The 13,548-nt window shown below is 40.2% G+C and overlaps 1 protein-coding gene across 1 annotated transcript; it reads right to left on the reverse strand.

Moving 5' to 3' along the window:
* Positions 1 to 7,165: 7,165 nt before the first annotated feature.
* rgra (retinal G protein coupled receptor a) lies at positions 7,166 to 12,682 on the reverse strand. The gene is made up of 7 exons (XM_056610000.1): positions 12,454 to 12,682; positions 11,954 to 12,110; positions 11,329 to 11,450; positions 10,436 to 10,589; positions 9,741 to 9,858; positions 7,920 to 8,033; positions 7,166 to 7,329 (listed from the first exon to the last, which is right to left on the reverse strand). The coding sequence occupies exons 1-7, from the start codon at positions 12,530 to 12,532 to the stop codon at positions 7,177 to 7,179; spliced, it is 897 nt and encodes a 298-aa protein (XP_056465975.1). The 5' UTR covers positions 12,533 to 12,682; the 3' UTR covers positions 7,166 to 7,176.
* Positions 12,683 to 13,548: the final 866 nt, after the last annotated feature.

Raw genomic sequence — 13,548 nt, forward strand, 5'->3', positions numbered from 1 at the left:
TCATGACGACCAATAAAAAACAACAGTGTTACCCGTTATGTTTTTTTTCATGACGACCAATAAAAAAAGGAACAGTGTTACCCCTTATGTTTTTTTTCCATGACCACCAATAAAAAACAACAGTGTTACCCCTTATGTTTTTATTCATGACGACCAATAAAAAACAACAGTGTTACCCCTTATGTTTTTTTTCATGACGACCAATAAAAGCAACAGTGTTACCCCTTATGTTTTTTTTCATGACGACCAATAAAAAAAGGAACAGGCTTACCCCTTATGTTTTTTTTCATGACGACCAATAAAAAAAACAACAGTGTTACCCCTTGTGTTTTTTTTCATGACCACCAATAAAAACAACAGTGTTACCCCTTATGTTTTTATTCATGACGACCAATAAAAAACAACAGTGTTACCCCTTATGTTTTTTTCATGACGACCAATAAAAAAAGGAACAGTGTTACCCCTTGTGTTTTTTTTCATGACCACCAATAAAAAACAACAGTGTTACCCCTTGTGTTTTTTTTCATGACCACCAATAAAAAACAACAGTGTTACCCCTTATGTTTTTATTCATGACGACCAATAAAAAACAACAGTGTTACCCCTTATGTTTTTTTTCATGACGACCAATAAAAAAGGAACAGTGTTACCCCTTGTGTTTTTTTTCATGACCACCAATAAAAAACAACAGTGTTACCCCTTATGTTTTTATTCATGACGACCAATAAAAAACAACAGTGTTACCCCTTATGTTTTTTTTCATGACCACCAATAAAAAACAACAGTGTTACCCCTTATGTTTTTATTCATGACGACCAATAAAAAAAGGAACAGTGTTACCCCTTATGTTTTTTTTCATGACGACCAATAAAAAAGGAACAGTGTTACCCCTTATGTTTTTTTTCATGACGACCAATAAAAAACAACAGTGTTACCCCTTATGTTTTTTTTCATGACGACCAATAAAAAAGGAACAGTCTTACCCCTTATGTTTTTTTTCATGACGACCAATAAAAAAAACAAAAGTGTTACCCCTTGTGTTTTTTTTCATGACCACCAATAAAAAACAACAGTGTTACCCCTTATGTTTTTATTGATGACGACCAATAAAAAACAAAAGTGTTACCCCTTATGTTTTTTTTCATGACGACCAATAAAAAAAGGAACAGTGTTTCCCCTTATGTTTTTTTTCATGACGACCAATAAAAGAAGGAACAGTGTTACCCCTTATGTTTTTTTTCATGAAGACCAATAAAAAAAGGAACAGTGTTACCCCTTATGTTTTTTATCATGACGACCAATAAAAAAAACAACAGTGTTACCCCTTATGTTTTTTTTCGTGATGACCGATAAAAAACAACAGTGTTACCCCTTATGTTTTTTTTCATGATGACCAATAAAAAAAAAAACAGTGTTACCCCTTATGTATTTTTTCATGATGACCAATAAAAAACAACAGTGTTACCCCTTATGTTTTTTTTCATGACGACCAATAAAAAAAACAACAGTGTTACCCCTTATGGTTTATTTCATGACCAATAAAAAACGACAGTGTTACCCCTTATGTTTTTTTTCATGACGACCGATAAAAAACGACAGTGTCACCCCTCATGTTTCATTTGATAAAAACGACAGTGTTACCCCCAATGTTTTAATTGATAAATATCGACAGTATTACCCCTTATGTTTTTTTTCATGACGACCAATAAAAAACAACAGTGTTACCCCTTATGTATTTTTTCATGATGACCAATAAAAAACGACAGTGTTACCCTTATGTTTTTTTTCATGATGACCAATAAAAAACAACAGTGTTACCCCTTATGTTTTTTTTCATGACGACCAATAAAAAACAGTGTTACCCCTTATGTTTTTTTTCATGGCGAACAATAAAAAACGACAGTGTTACCCCTTATGTTTTTTTTCATGACGACGAATAATAAACAACAGTGTTTCCCCTTACGTTTTTTTTTAAGGTTAACCAATAAAAAACAACAGTGTTACCCCTTATGTTTTTTTTCATGACGACCAATAAAAAACAACAGTGTTACCCCTTATGGTTTTTTTCATGACGACCAATAAAAAACAACAGTGTTACTCCTTACGTTTATTTTCATGACGACCAATAAAAAACAACAGTGGAGAGATAAGATAACAACCGGACTTGAACCCCGGTCTCTAGGGGGTTAGCTCACAGCTCCCTCCAGTTCCCACTGAGAAATGTAATTTAAATATGTCTGTGGTAATATATGTCATATGATATATGATATATGATATGTCTTATGATATATTATAAAAAACAACAGTGTTACCCCTTACGTTTTTTTTCATGACGACCAATAAAAAACATCAGTGTTACCCCTTATGTTTTTTTTCATGACGACCAATAAAAAACAACAGTGTTACCCCTTATGTTTTTTTTCATGACGACCAATAAAAAACAACGGTGTTATCCAGGGACGCGGGAAGTGCTGCAGCGGCCCCTGGCTGTAACTGCAAGTGAGAAAGTTTTCTGAACAAATCAATACTTTTTTTTTTTGTATAATTTTATCATACAACATGATTTTTCATTCAATTATTGACATCCACCCTTTTTATGATATTTATCATATTATCGGTACTATGCTGATTTACATAAGCATGTTGGTGTTCAACATCTGTTGTAGTGAACATTCTAAAACTGGTGTAAAATGTTGCTGCCATATTAATAGACACGTTGAATGTTATCGTTTTGATTCTGGAATCCCGCATATAAACTGGTTGGCAAAAAAAGAGCAAAGACGGGCGGTTCACTTGACGGAGAAACCGTCACTTTCCTCATATCAGACAACTCGTAACTCTGGATGAAAATGAAGACTTTCCTTTGTAAACCTTTAGAAATAACCTCCTGAATCCTTGTTATAACGCTGTGTATAATCCCGGACCGCAACAGCTTGTCGGCATGTTGTTAGTGTGTGAAATTCAGCACAGTATCAGCCGAGTTGACTCCAATTTCCACATTGTTTACTTGCTAACGTTTGTGAATAACAGTGGCTAGTTGGCAGAACTCTTTTTACACACCAGTAGAGTGTTTATCAGAGCTGAGCCCTGAATGTGACGTCACCCTTCATCTCGTCTCTGTAAACAATGGATGATGCGCAGTATTTATTATGACGTCATTATATAGATTCTCTCTCAGCACCCCCCCCCCTCGGACTGACTTCCTGCGTCCCTGCTTGGAAATCAGTCCCACCTCTCCCTCCAAAAGCCACTCCCCTAAAATACGTGGCTGGCTGGCTATAGATCTTCCTAGCCATTTAGAAGACTCTTGTCACGTGGCATGAGTGCACTGGCAGTGTGCACACAGGTTACCAGGTAGGTGTGTAGACAGACAGGTAAGCAATCCAATCGTTTCATTCGGGTCTAATGAAATGGTTGGACAGGTTTATTAGAGGCCCTCTGAAAGCTGAAGATACCAGATTTTTGTCCGTTTTTTGAGAAAGAGAATTGCAACAAATATGAAAAATATTGCTTCCAAAAATGGTTGCCTGAGAATATTCTATATTGTTGAAAATATGGGGTAGCCATATGTTTTGGCAATGTAATATTACAAAGTTGTTTGGATTACACATCTTTCAACTCCTGTTGTCTGTAGTGAGTTCATCATATGGCAACCTTGCTTTGTCACTTCAGGTTTTAGTTACGTAAACTGTCCAAAAGATATTTATAAGATGTTTATTTTGTTTTGCCCCAGTCTGACGTAGGGCGTGTTCCTGTGTAATCCCCTCAACAAGCCCATATGAAAAGTTAATTGGTTTACCCAGCCCCCACCCCAAAAAAAATAATCCTTATCAAACTGTAATTTCCTGAATCTGTTGGACAGGACAACTTCTGGGCTAGCAAGGCAAGTCAAAGCTGATAAAAATATACAAAAATTATGGTTTTCTGCCAGAGATTTGGATTGAAAGTATGCGATAATCCATCTGTTTTTAGACTTGGACTGAGCCAAGGAAGAACAAATCTCTGAGCGATGTTATCAGCAGAAAAATATGCTGCTGATAAGAGTTTTGTTGACGCGTCACCATGAGACCGGTGAAATGACCTGATGATAGGAAACATTTGGGGTAACATTTCAACAACATGAGTGTTTGTTTGTCTGGTGTTCGTGCATTCATGTGTATCTCCGTTTATTTGTGTGTATTTTTTTTTGTGATTTTGATTGTGTGTGTGTGTATGCACATGCATAAGTGAGTGCTGATGTCAAGGATTTGGCTTTCAGTTCTAGGGTTGGGGTTAGGGTTAGGTTACTTATTGGTTTGGGTAAGGGTTACCCCCTTTGAGTCCAGTTTATTGTAAAAACTGCATGTTGATGCCCTTGAGGAAATTAAAGTGCATGAATCATTTATTTCTATAAAGTGTGATAAGTACATGGTCTCTTGATGCAAAGATATCTAAATTATCGACATCATTGGTTAGTCTCTTAACTTAGCTATATGTTGTTTTAAAGGAAATTTCGATACATTTCTAGAATATATAGACAGGGGACACCAAGAGTTTAAGTGGGACGTATTGATCACAAGCGTCACACTAAGCTAAACACATAAGTGTTTACACTTTTACTGTTTTTATTATAAACCATATGCTTTTGAAATAAAAAAGAAAAGAAAAGCATGAACATCATTTGTAAGTTTTAAAAAAATATTTGGCTTAAATTGTTGGTTTACTTGTATATATATTTAAGGAGAATTGAACCAAGTTAACATTTGTTCTATAGTCAATTTATCATTTGCTTTTTTTTCATCTGCATTGTGGGACATTTTCCCACAGGGATTAGGACGGTTTCCTTTGAAACCTCGTTTGAAAGTGGGATCTGTCAGGGGGCAATCAGAGGCTTGGAGAGTGTGAAGAACGAGGGATATAAATAACCGACGCTTGGCCTCTAGCCGTCTCTTCTCATTCATCATCTCAGCCGATCACTCCCAGCATGCCGCTCTGCAGCTGCCTGGAACAGCTGTCCACGACACAGCTGTACTGGGAGGAGCGTTACTGAACCCTCCTGAAGGAGGATACATGAACACACAAGGATGAGAGGAGTCCACACATTCATGTCTCTTCTGGCCAACAAGGGGACGATTCGTTAGCTTTGTAACCCAAAACTGGGTTTAGACCAGGTTTAATTCAGTAGGTCACAGGGGCTATAGGATAGTGTGATTATTATGCAGTAATCAAATCTGAATGCATACAATGGACAATCTTGTTGCACGGCAACGCTCAGGCAGTTTAGGAAGCTACATTTGTGTGTGTTGAAACGCGTAAACATCGATGGACACACAGAGTTTGCACATTCAGTTTGGTTTATTATTTAGTTGATTAAGACATCTTCATAAAGTCCTTTGTCATGGCCAAACAATTCATAGAAGACCAATTGTGGCGGGTCATTACAGAAATAAAGCAAACAATTCTTCAAATAACACAATTACTTTGATACACAACATTATTATTCAAAATGAAAGGGCAATCAATGACGAGAGCGAATTAGGGTGTGTGTAGCTGAACCACATTTATACATATTCACACATGTATATTTGTGTACATGTATGTGTATATATATATATATATATATATATATATTATGTGTATATATATATATCTTGTGAGAAAAATCATCAAGTGAATCATTACAATAACTACAAGTGAAGTGTTGAAAGCCACCATCTTGAGCTGAACTCAATGGTTGATGGGTGGAGGAATGATGGTATTGAGGCTGCTTGGTGATGTCATTACACACCTTTACATTCTGTGATTGTCAAAGCTTGAGTTTGTGACAACATCGCCTAAGCTACCCCTTTGATGGCGTAGGCCTATGAACGAAGCAGCAATTTTCCAGCCTGGTTGCATTCAGTTAAATGAAAACGGTACCCAAAACGTGCGTTTGTGAATAATCCTATCCATGAGCTCAGTGCATTAGGAGCCCAACCGACTAGAAGTATGGCTTGATTATATAATGGCCAGGCATTTGTGATTAAGTATTATTGAATGGATGGTCGGACAAAATCGTAAAATAAATTAAATATGGGTTATCTTTGCAAACTAGTCTGAGGTAATTTGTTTGAGAAAGCAACTGTGAAGTAGATAGCATATTACTGGTAGCGACAAGCATTTAGGGTATCGCTGTAAGAGGATGAAGTTAGAGACTGGATCTTCTTAACAGACTGAGTGGATTTCAGAATTTAGTTTGGAGCCTCACTCTTGCCTAATGTAATTGTACTCCTAATTCAGTTGATATTGATGTTTATCTAGATCTCACTTCACTAAAAAGCCATTTCTTGATATTCTTATATTTGGCATCGTTCTTTCAGCACCAGATCTCCTTGTTCTTTTTTTAGATCTAAATTTGAAAGCAGAGACATGCCTGGACTACTTAGTAATCTCCAAAGTATAGCTATAACTAAAGGAATTTTATAAAATATGCTTTTGTTCACAGGATTATTATTTATATAGCAAACAGACTGTCTCTTATTAAACCAATTCTAAGACTAGGCTGACTGAAAGAGAGGGAAGGAATGGGAAAAATATTCCACCAATGCACAAAGATAATTGACGGAAGAAATCTTGTTGCTATGGTATTTATCCCCCAATATGTGTTGCTGCCATTGTACTTAGATAAGATTGTGCTAATTGTTTGTGCTACACTTTTTTGCAATCTATTTCGTCCACCTTGGAATGGATTCAAACATACAGTACATGGATCATAAAATAAATCATGTCAAAGTTGTATGACAGTAAACCCTGCAATAACCCTGGCAAATCTGCTTGATACTCAAGGGCGTTACATCTTTTCCCTGTATCAACATTAAACATTAAACTCGGACAGTGGCAGAAATGCTGGTGCAAAAGGCTGTCATATGTGAAATACTTATAAATATATTAATTTGTCACAAGTGGAAGTGTCCACCCAGATGTCTGACAGACAGTCCATGAGGGGGCACCAGAAAATAGGCAAAATAGGGCCCCTTTAACGTTACAGGGGCCCCGGCAGTAGTGACCGACAACGAATCCACGATACACACTCCACTAAACCACTGTACGCATACACAACACCCACGAGCACGCACAACCTTGAAACAAACAAACAAACATATCAAAAGTACCTTCCAAAGAGAAATGACCAGGGCAGAGAGCGTACTACTTGAGTTTTTATTTGGACTTGTTCTCAATCTGAGGCACTTCTTGAGGCACGATCTTCTCCCCGGTGAGGAGTTGCCAGATGCCCCCGCGGTAGTTCTCGTTTCCCAAGGCGTACAGGAACACGTTGAAGGTGGGCGCTGTCTTTGCCAGGATAGGAGCCATCTGTAGGGGAACAGGCACGCAAACCCTTTCAAATACTTCACACACATGAATGGATGAATGGATGGATGAATGGATGAATGACTAGATATTCTATTTAGGACTTTGTTTGTCACAGAGGCTAGGTTGACTATGAGCACTCATTATATCACATTTCAGAGAATGACCGGGGAATAAATAGTATATGTACTGTTGTTAAGTGGTAACTGGCTATTAGATAAGTATATACATTTAAAGAGGTGCACCAAGATATCTTTTGCCTGCCTTAACCAGATTCAGACATAAAATTCATCAGTGTCCATCCAGAAGGTTTGCTTGAGTTTGATATTTCAGTGCTTACAATTATTATTTCAGTGTAGTATCTTGTAAATGACATGGCCATCCGTCAGCTAATAGTGTAGTGTGAAATGCTCTGTGAGAAACTGTGTTTAGAGTGGACTGTGCCAGCCTTTGTATAAGACAATTTAGATTTGAAACTGCTCCCAGCTTATTATTGACCAATCAGCAAATCTCTTCTCCTATTGTTTCAGGAAATCCATCTTATCCATCAAGGGAGTCGGTAGTGATAGTTCAAAGGTCAAAGGCTTCCTTACCATCCTCAGCTTTGGGGAGACCAGTGAGGCGTTCTCAATAGCAGCGTAGAAAGCCAGGATTCCATAGGGACCCCAGCAGAACAGGAGAGTCTTCAGAGGGGTGCTGGCATTGAACTGCAGATCCATACATCAACCCATGGAGAGAAAGAGAGAGAGAGAGAGAGAGAGAGAGAGAGAAACAATCGTGAGCAAGTGATGGTGTGTGTAGATAATGGAGTGTGTGAGTGAGTGCGTGGAAGTATTGAATACAAAGGTGGGGGGGTTGGGCATTAAGAGAGAGGAGATAAAGCATATGAGTGAGTGAGTGAGAGAATGAGTTAGTGAGAGAGAGAGAGAGGAGAGAGAGAGAGAGAGAGAGAGAGAGAGAGAGAGAGAGAGAGAGAGAGAGAGAGAGAGAGAGAGAGTGGAAGAAATAATATGAAAGGAAAATATAGATTCCTATCACTCTCACATGGGATGAGATGAATAGAAACAGGAGCACAAAACGGTGCCCTTGTGACAATAAAGAAAAGATTAGAGAATAAGACCCTGATGCCAAAAAGCTCAATTGCATGCATGGCTTCTGGTCACATGTCGAGGATAAAACTGGGGGAATTAACCCCCAAAAGAAGCTAGCCATTGTGCGGAGAGAGGTCTAATCTCTGTCCAGGTTCACCGTGAACAGGGCTCTAAGTCGTAGTGTATTTACACTGGTCATCTCCCATCACTCCCCATCACTGCTAGGAGGTTTGCTGTTAGACTCTGCTTTGCCCTGTCACTACTGCAGCGGACACTCAACAATTCCATTCAATATGTTGTTGTGTCTTGGAGTTGGATGTTGACAGCAACAACATCAGCTAGGGATTACGTAACTCCGTGGTTGAAGAGAGGAATGCGTGTGTTGTAGCCACGTTGCCTCTTTGTGCTTGGTTGTAAAATGCGCCACTCAAATAACTGCGAGTAATGAGCTTACGCAACAACAAACACTCCAAAGACCTGATCCAGGGCCTGAGGTTGCCCACGAACAGGGCCCCCTATTCACACCCTCTCTACTTAAATTGTCCTTTTCACGCACAACCCACTACTGGACACACACTGAGACACTAAAGCTGGTCCCCCCTGCAGCCATGACCTACATCGAGGCTGAATTGCCGCGGTTCATTCAGCTCCTCTACGACGCAATGAAAACAAGATGTTCAGTCATGCTGAAAGATCTTCATCTCTTGCCGGAGGGCAGAGTTAAGGGCTTAGGAGACTCTGTCTCTCCTTCAGGTATTACTACTACGAGCTAGGACCAGAAGAGAACTGATGAAAGGGGGCCCTACAATTGGTTGTTAGGGTGGCGTCGGTGAAGGTTGAGATTGTGTGTGGAGATTGTTCTGATGGATATAGTAATGTTTGAGATGGTAATAATGGTTGTTGTGTTAGGGGTGGTGATAGTGGTCATGGGGATGATAGTGGTCATGTTGACGGTGGAGGTAGGGCTGTACGGCTGTAGTTGCTCCTGGTGGTGTTGGTGGTCGTTTTGTGAGTTGCGGGGATGATAGTGGTCATGGTAGCGATGGTGGTGACGGAGGGGGTGGTTGCGTGTTGGTGGTGGTAAGAGTGGTCATGATAGCGGTCACGGCAGTGATGCTGGTGGGGGTGGTGGTGAAGGTAGTGGTCGTGTGGCGAGTTGGTGGTGAGAATGGTATGGTAGTGATGGTGGTGGTGGAGGTGTTGTGTGTTGATAGGGGTGGTGATCGTGGCTAGGTGGTCATGGTAGTGATGGTGGTGGTGGTGGATAAAGTGTGTGGTGAGGCGGTCAGGGTATAGTGCTGTAGCGCTGAAGTGGGTTCTCACCCTTGGGTTTCCGGTCTTCTTGAACTTCTGGTCAATGGACTGGTAGGAGGACATGACCACGAAGATCTGGACCACCATGTTGAAGACGGTCATGGGGATCAGGTAAGAGACATAGTTCCTACACAACAGGGGGGAATCACAATCATTGTTTTTCATGTCGCTCACAAACAAAAGTAAGATGATACAATATCTACTTGATTCCTCCCAGATGGGGAATGCGAGTGTCGCAGCAGAAGAATCGGACTAGATTGAAGATTCAGGACTTTATTGCCAATTCAACAATTTGATTGGATTTTTTTTCTCTAGTGCCAAAGGAAATACTTTTGGATAAGCACTGCCTAACCGTCCCCAGAAGCAGGAGGAGGCAGAACATCCCTCTCCTGTTCTCTTTGTCAAAGCTTCTTTCTTTGTATGTGTTTGTTTTTGCCCTTCGGGCTAGGCTTAGGGTTGGGTCGTAAACATGGCCTGTGTGAAGCCCTTTGAGACTGTGACCATGATTAAGGACCATACAAGCAAGGCTTGACTTGAACAAAAGACACATCCACGGTTAATAACGATCGATTGAGATGACACGTTAGACCCGATATACACTGGGTTGCTTCAATGTGTTATTTTCTATCTGCTAGAATGCTGAATGGAATGGGATATTGACTTGAGAGGTTCTATCACGGACTGCACCCTTCAGTGTGTCTTACCGGTCTCCCTTGGTGTAGTCCAGGGTGCAACAGCTCCTGAGGGGTTCGTAGTCATACGCTCCCCATCCGATCAGGGGCATGGCGGACCAGAATGCGCTGAACAGCCAGATGAACACGCTCAGAGTGACGGCACTGCTCCACTGCAGTTTGGTCCCTGGGGAACACAAAGGAAGAACACGTTCATTAGTGAATCCTACATTAATAATACATTGATAAGATGAGGATGAAGAATGGCCCTTGTTAGTAAATAGAATAGTCGATGTGCCACTGGTAGCTGATAAAGCTATGCTATGAATGATACACTGGGTAATTGATTCAGTTTATTCGTAGGATGGGAACAACTAGCATTGTTGGGATTTATATATTCTAGGTGTTCAATTTTAACACATGAATAAAAGTGGATAATAAATAATAAAAAAATATTGACTAGTTTTGACTGTCCAACCACTTTATTTATTTTACAATTCTATGTTGATGCCAGGGACTGCCATTGTAATTGTGTTGTGTTGTGGTCTTGTACAGCTGTACAATGACAGTAAAGTTTCTTGGGCCTTAACTTCACTGCCAATCCCAGAGGGTTGGCCTTTAAATGCTATTGTTTTGATTGCATTGTGTCTGCATGGTTGGCCCCTTTGATGCACTTTGTAGTTGATGGGGTGTTGGGCTCACAGCTGTCTCAATGTGCCTCCACATGTGCTTGTTAAATAGACCTAGAGCCAAGTCCTATAGGCTGCCTAAACATAGTGAATAGACTGGCATTTTTCAAATACCAATAGCCTTTTGTGCAGATGATGTCTGGGAAATAATGATCTCCTATTGAGCTTAATCTTCACAAGAGGGTATGGCTAAGGGTGATGAATTGGGTCGGTCGGAGATGATTAATTGAGGCTTACTGGTGCAGTACTGGTGATATCTGTCCCATGCGATGGCGGCAACAAAATGGATGCTGGCAAGAGCTACTGTGAAACCTTGGAACCCGTGGGTCTGGCAACCATCGGAGCCATACGGCCAGTACCTTTAGAAACACAGTACAAGACGACATAGTTGTTTTTTAAATAATGGAAACAATTTTATAAATATGTCATACAGAGGGTTAATATAGGGCATTTTAATTGAATTGGTCTGCCTTTGACCCGTGTGTTTATCAAATGATGGATGGTGTGTAAGCTGGTGAACCGTAGTGATTCTATAACTCTCATTATCTCTCCCCCTCCCCTCTGTGCATCACCTGACAAGGATTTAGCAGCAAAGGGCAGAGCTCCACAGAAAACAACAAACAAACGTAGTAGCGTTGCTGTTGAATGGAGCGTAGTAGCGTTGCTGGTGAATCGCTTTTGTTGACTTTTAACCGACAGATAACATCATCAACCCTATCCTATTAGTGTCAGCAAGTGTTGACGAAGCAGCTGAAGCATTGCTCCAACCACCGCGCCTTCGTCCCTAGTACTACCCACATCCCTGTCTATATCAAAGTAACAAATCGATTATTGCACAGAACGTGGACGTGACGTCACTCACCTCAAAAAGCTGGAGAAAGCCGCGACGCTGGCATTCATGGAGATTCCAATATCAGCCATTGCCAAACTGAAAACGAGGAAATTGCTGGGGGTCCTCAGTTCTTTCACTTTGCAGAAAGCCACGATAGTAACAGCATTGAGGATGATTCCAAGGAGTCCTGGTCATAACAACATATACAGACGTTAGTCTCCAAATCATGAGCATCAATTCAAATGAACGCACTCAGTGCGCCCGGCGATGCGCAATATATAGCCTACGTTTTGTTTTTAAAAATTGCCTAGGCTACGCATACATTTATCCATGGAATATTCCTTGCTGCATAGGTAATAACACATGCATTACACGTAAACATTGCCCTATCTGCCCTATTGCTCTTGTCTTGTTAACCCAAGACAGACGGGCGCTGGGTCCGGTCATGGGCTAAACACATTATGAGGAAAACAACAATGCATCGCATTGTTTCGGGTTGAAGTCCATCACAAATCAATCCAAATGCTTACCCTCCACCAGCAGAAATGATCCAAAGGAGAAAACATCGAAGTCCGAGAAGCCCTCCGGTAAAGGGTAAGCCGAGACCATCCTGACGGCGAAGTGTAACTAAACAGAGACCAGAGAGAGACCACTGACTGCTTACTGTCCACTTGTTATGATGTGCCTCAATATGCTCCAAGGAAACGGGGCTTTTAAAGGGGTATTTCACGTGAAAAGCATGCATGTAATTATGTAAAGCCCCCCTCTCCTCCCCTCCTTTCTGGACAAATCTGTAGAAGAATGCCTTAATGAACGTAGCAGCACAAACCACCACCCTAATGCGCGTTCGCCCGCCGCTGCAGATAAAAGCCCTCAATTAGTTACACAACAAGCCTTTGTGTGTGTGCGCGACCACCGCTGCCGTTCCTGAAGTCTGATACAATGTTTTTTTTTGTTGTGTTTAAATAGACCCACACACATATTCACTTCTGTAACGACAACAGGTGTCCGTGAGGATGATGCATAAAATAAATACAGGCAAAACGGTCGTGACTGCAATGATGAACATTATGAGATTGCTTCCATTGCCTTCACTTATCTATCGATTGGATATTGATCGATTGAATAGGTCGTTAATGATCACATTTTAATAAATGAATTCATGTTGTGATTTGCTTATTGTCGTATTGAAAATGAAATAGGCTCTATATAAAATATTTTACTAACATTTAGTCTATCATTACATTAGCTCATCCCCTTATATGGCATCAATTAGATGGCATATAGATGATATTTAAGCTATATAATAGATTTGGGAGGTAGATTCAATGCAATGCATTGAATGGACTATGAAAAGGAATTGCTCAACTTTGTGACGTCTATAATGCTAATCCCTAATCATTCTTTTGTTGAAGTTGCGACACCCCAATGCTTTTAAGACCTATAGCCTATTTGTGTTAGACAAGCCTGACATTGTTTCGGTGAGGTCTAGGTTTCCGGATTATAAAATTGTTGACCCCGGGGTGTTGAAAAGTTTAAAAATCATATGACATGGCAAATTTTTAATAGAATAGGAAACATTGAGTATGTTTTTTTGACCAGACACAATTTGGAATACTATTTGC

The sequence above is a fragment of the Gadus chalcogrammus genome, chromosome 15 (genome assembly GCF_026213295.1).
Source record: "Gadus chalcogrammus isolate NIFS_2021 chromosome 15, NIFS_Gcha_1.0, whole genome shotgun sequence".
NCBI lineage: Eukaryota > Metazoa > Chordata > Actinopteri > Gadiformes > Gadidae > Gadus > Gadus chalcogrammus.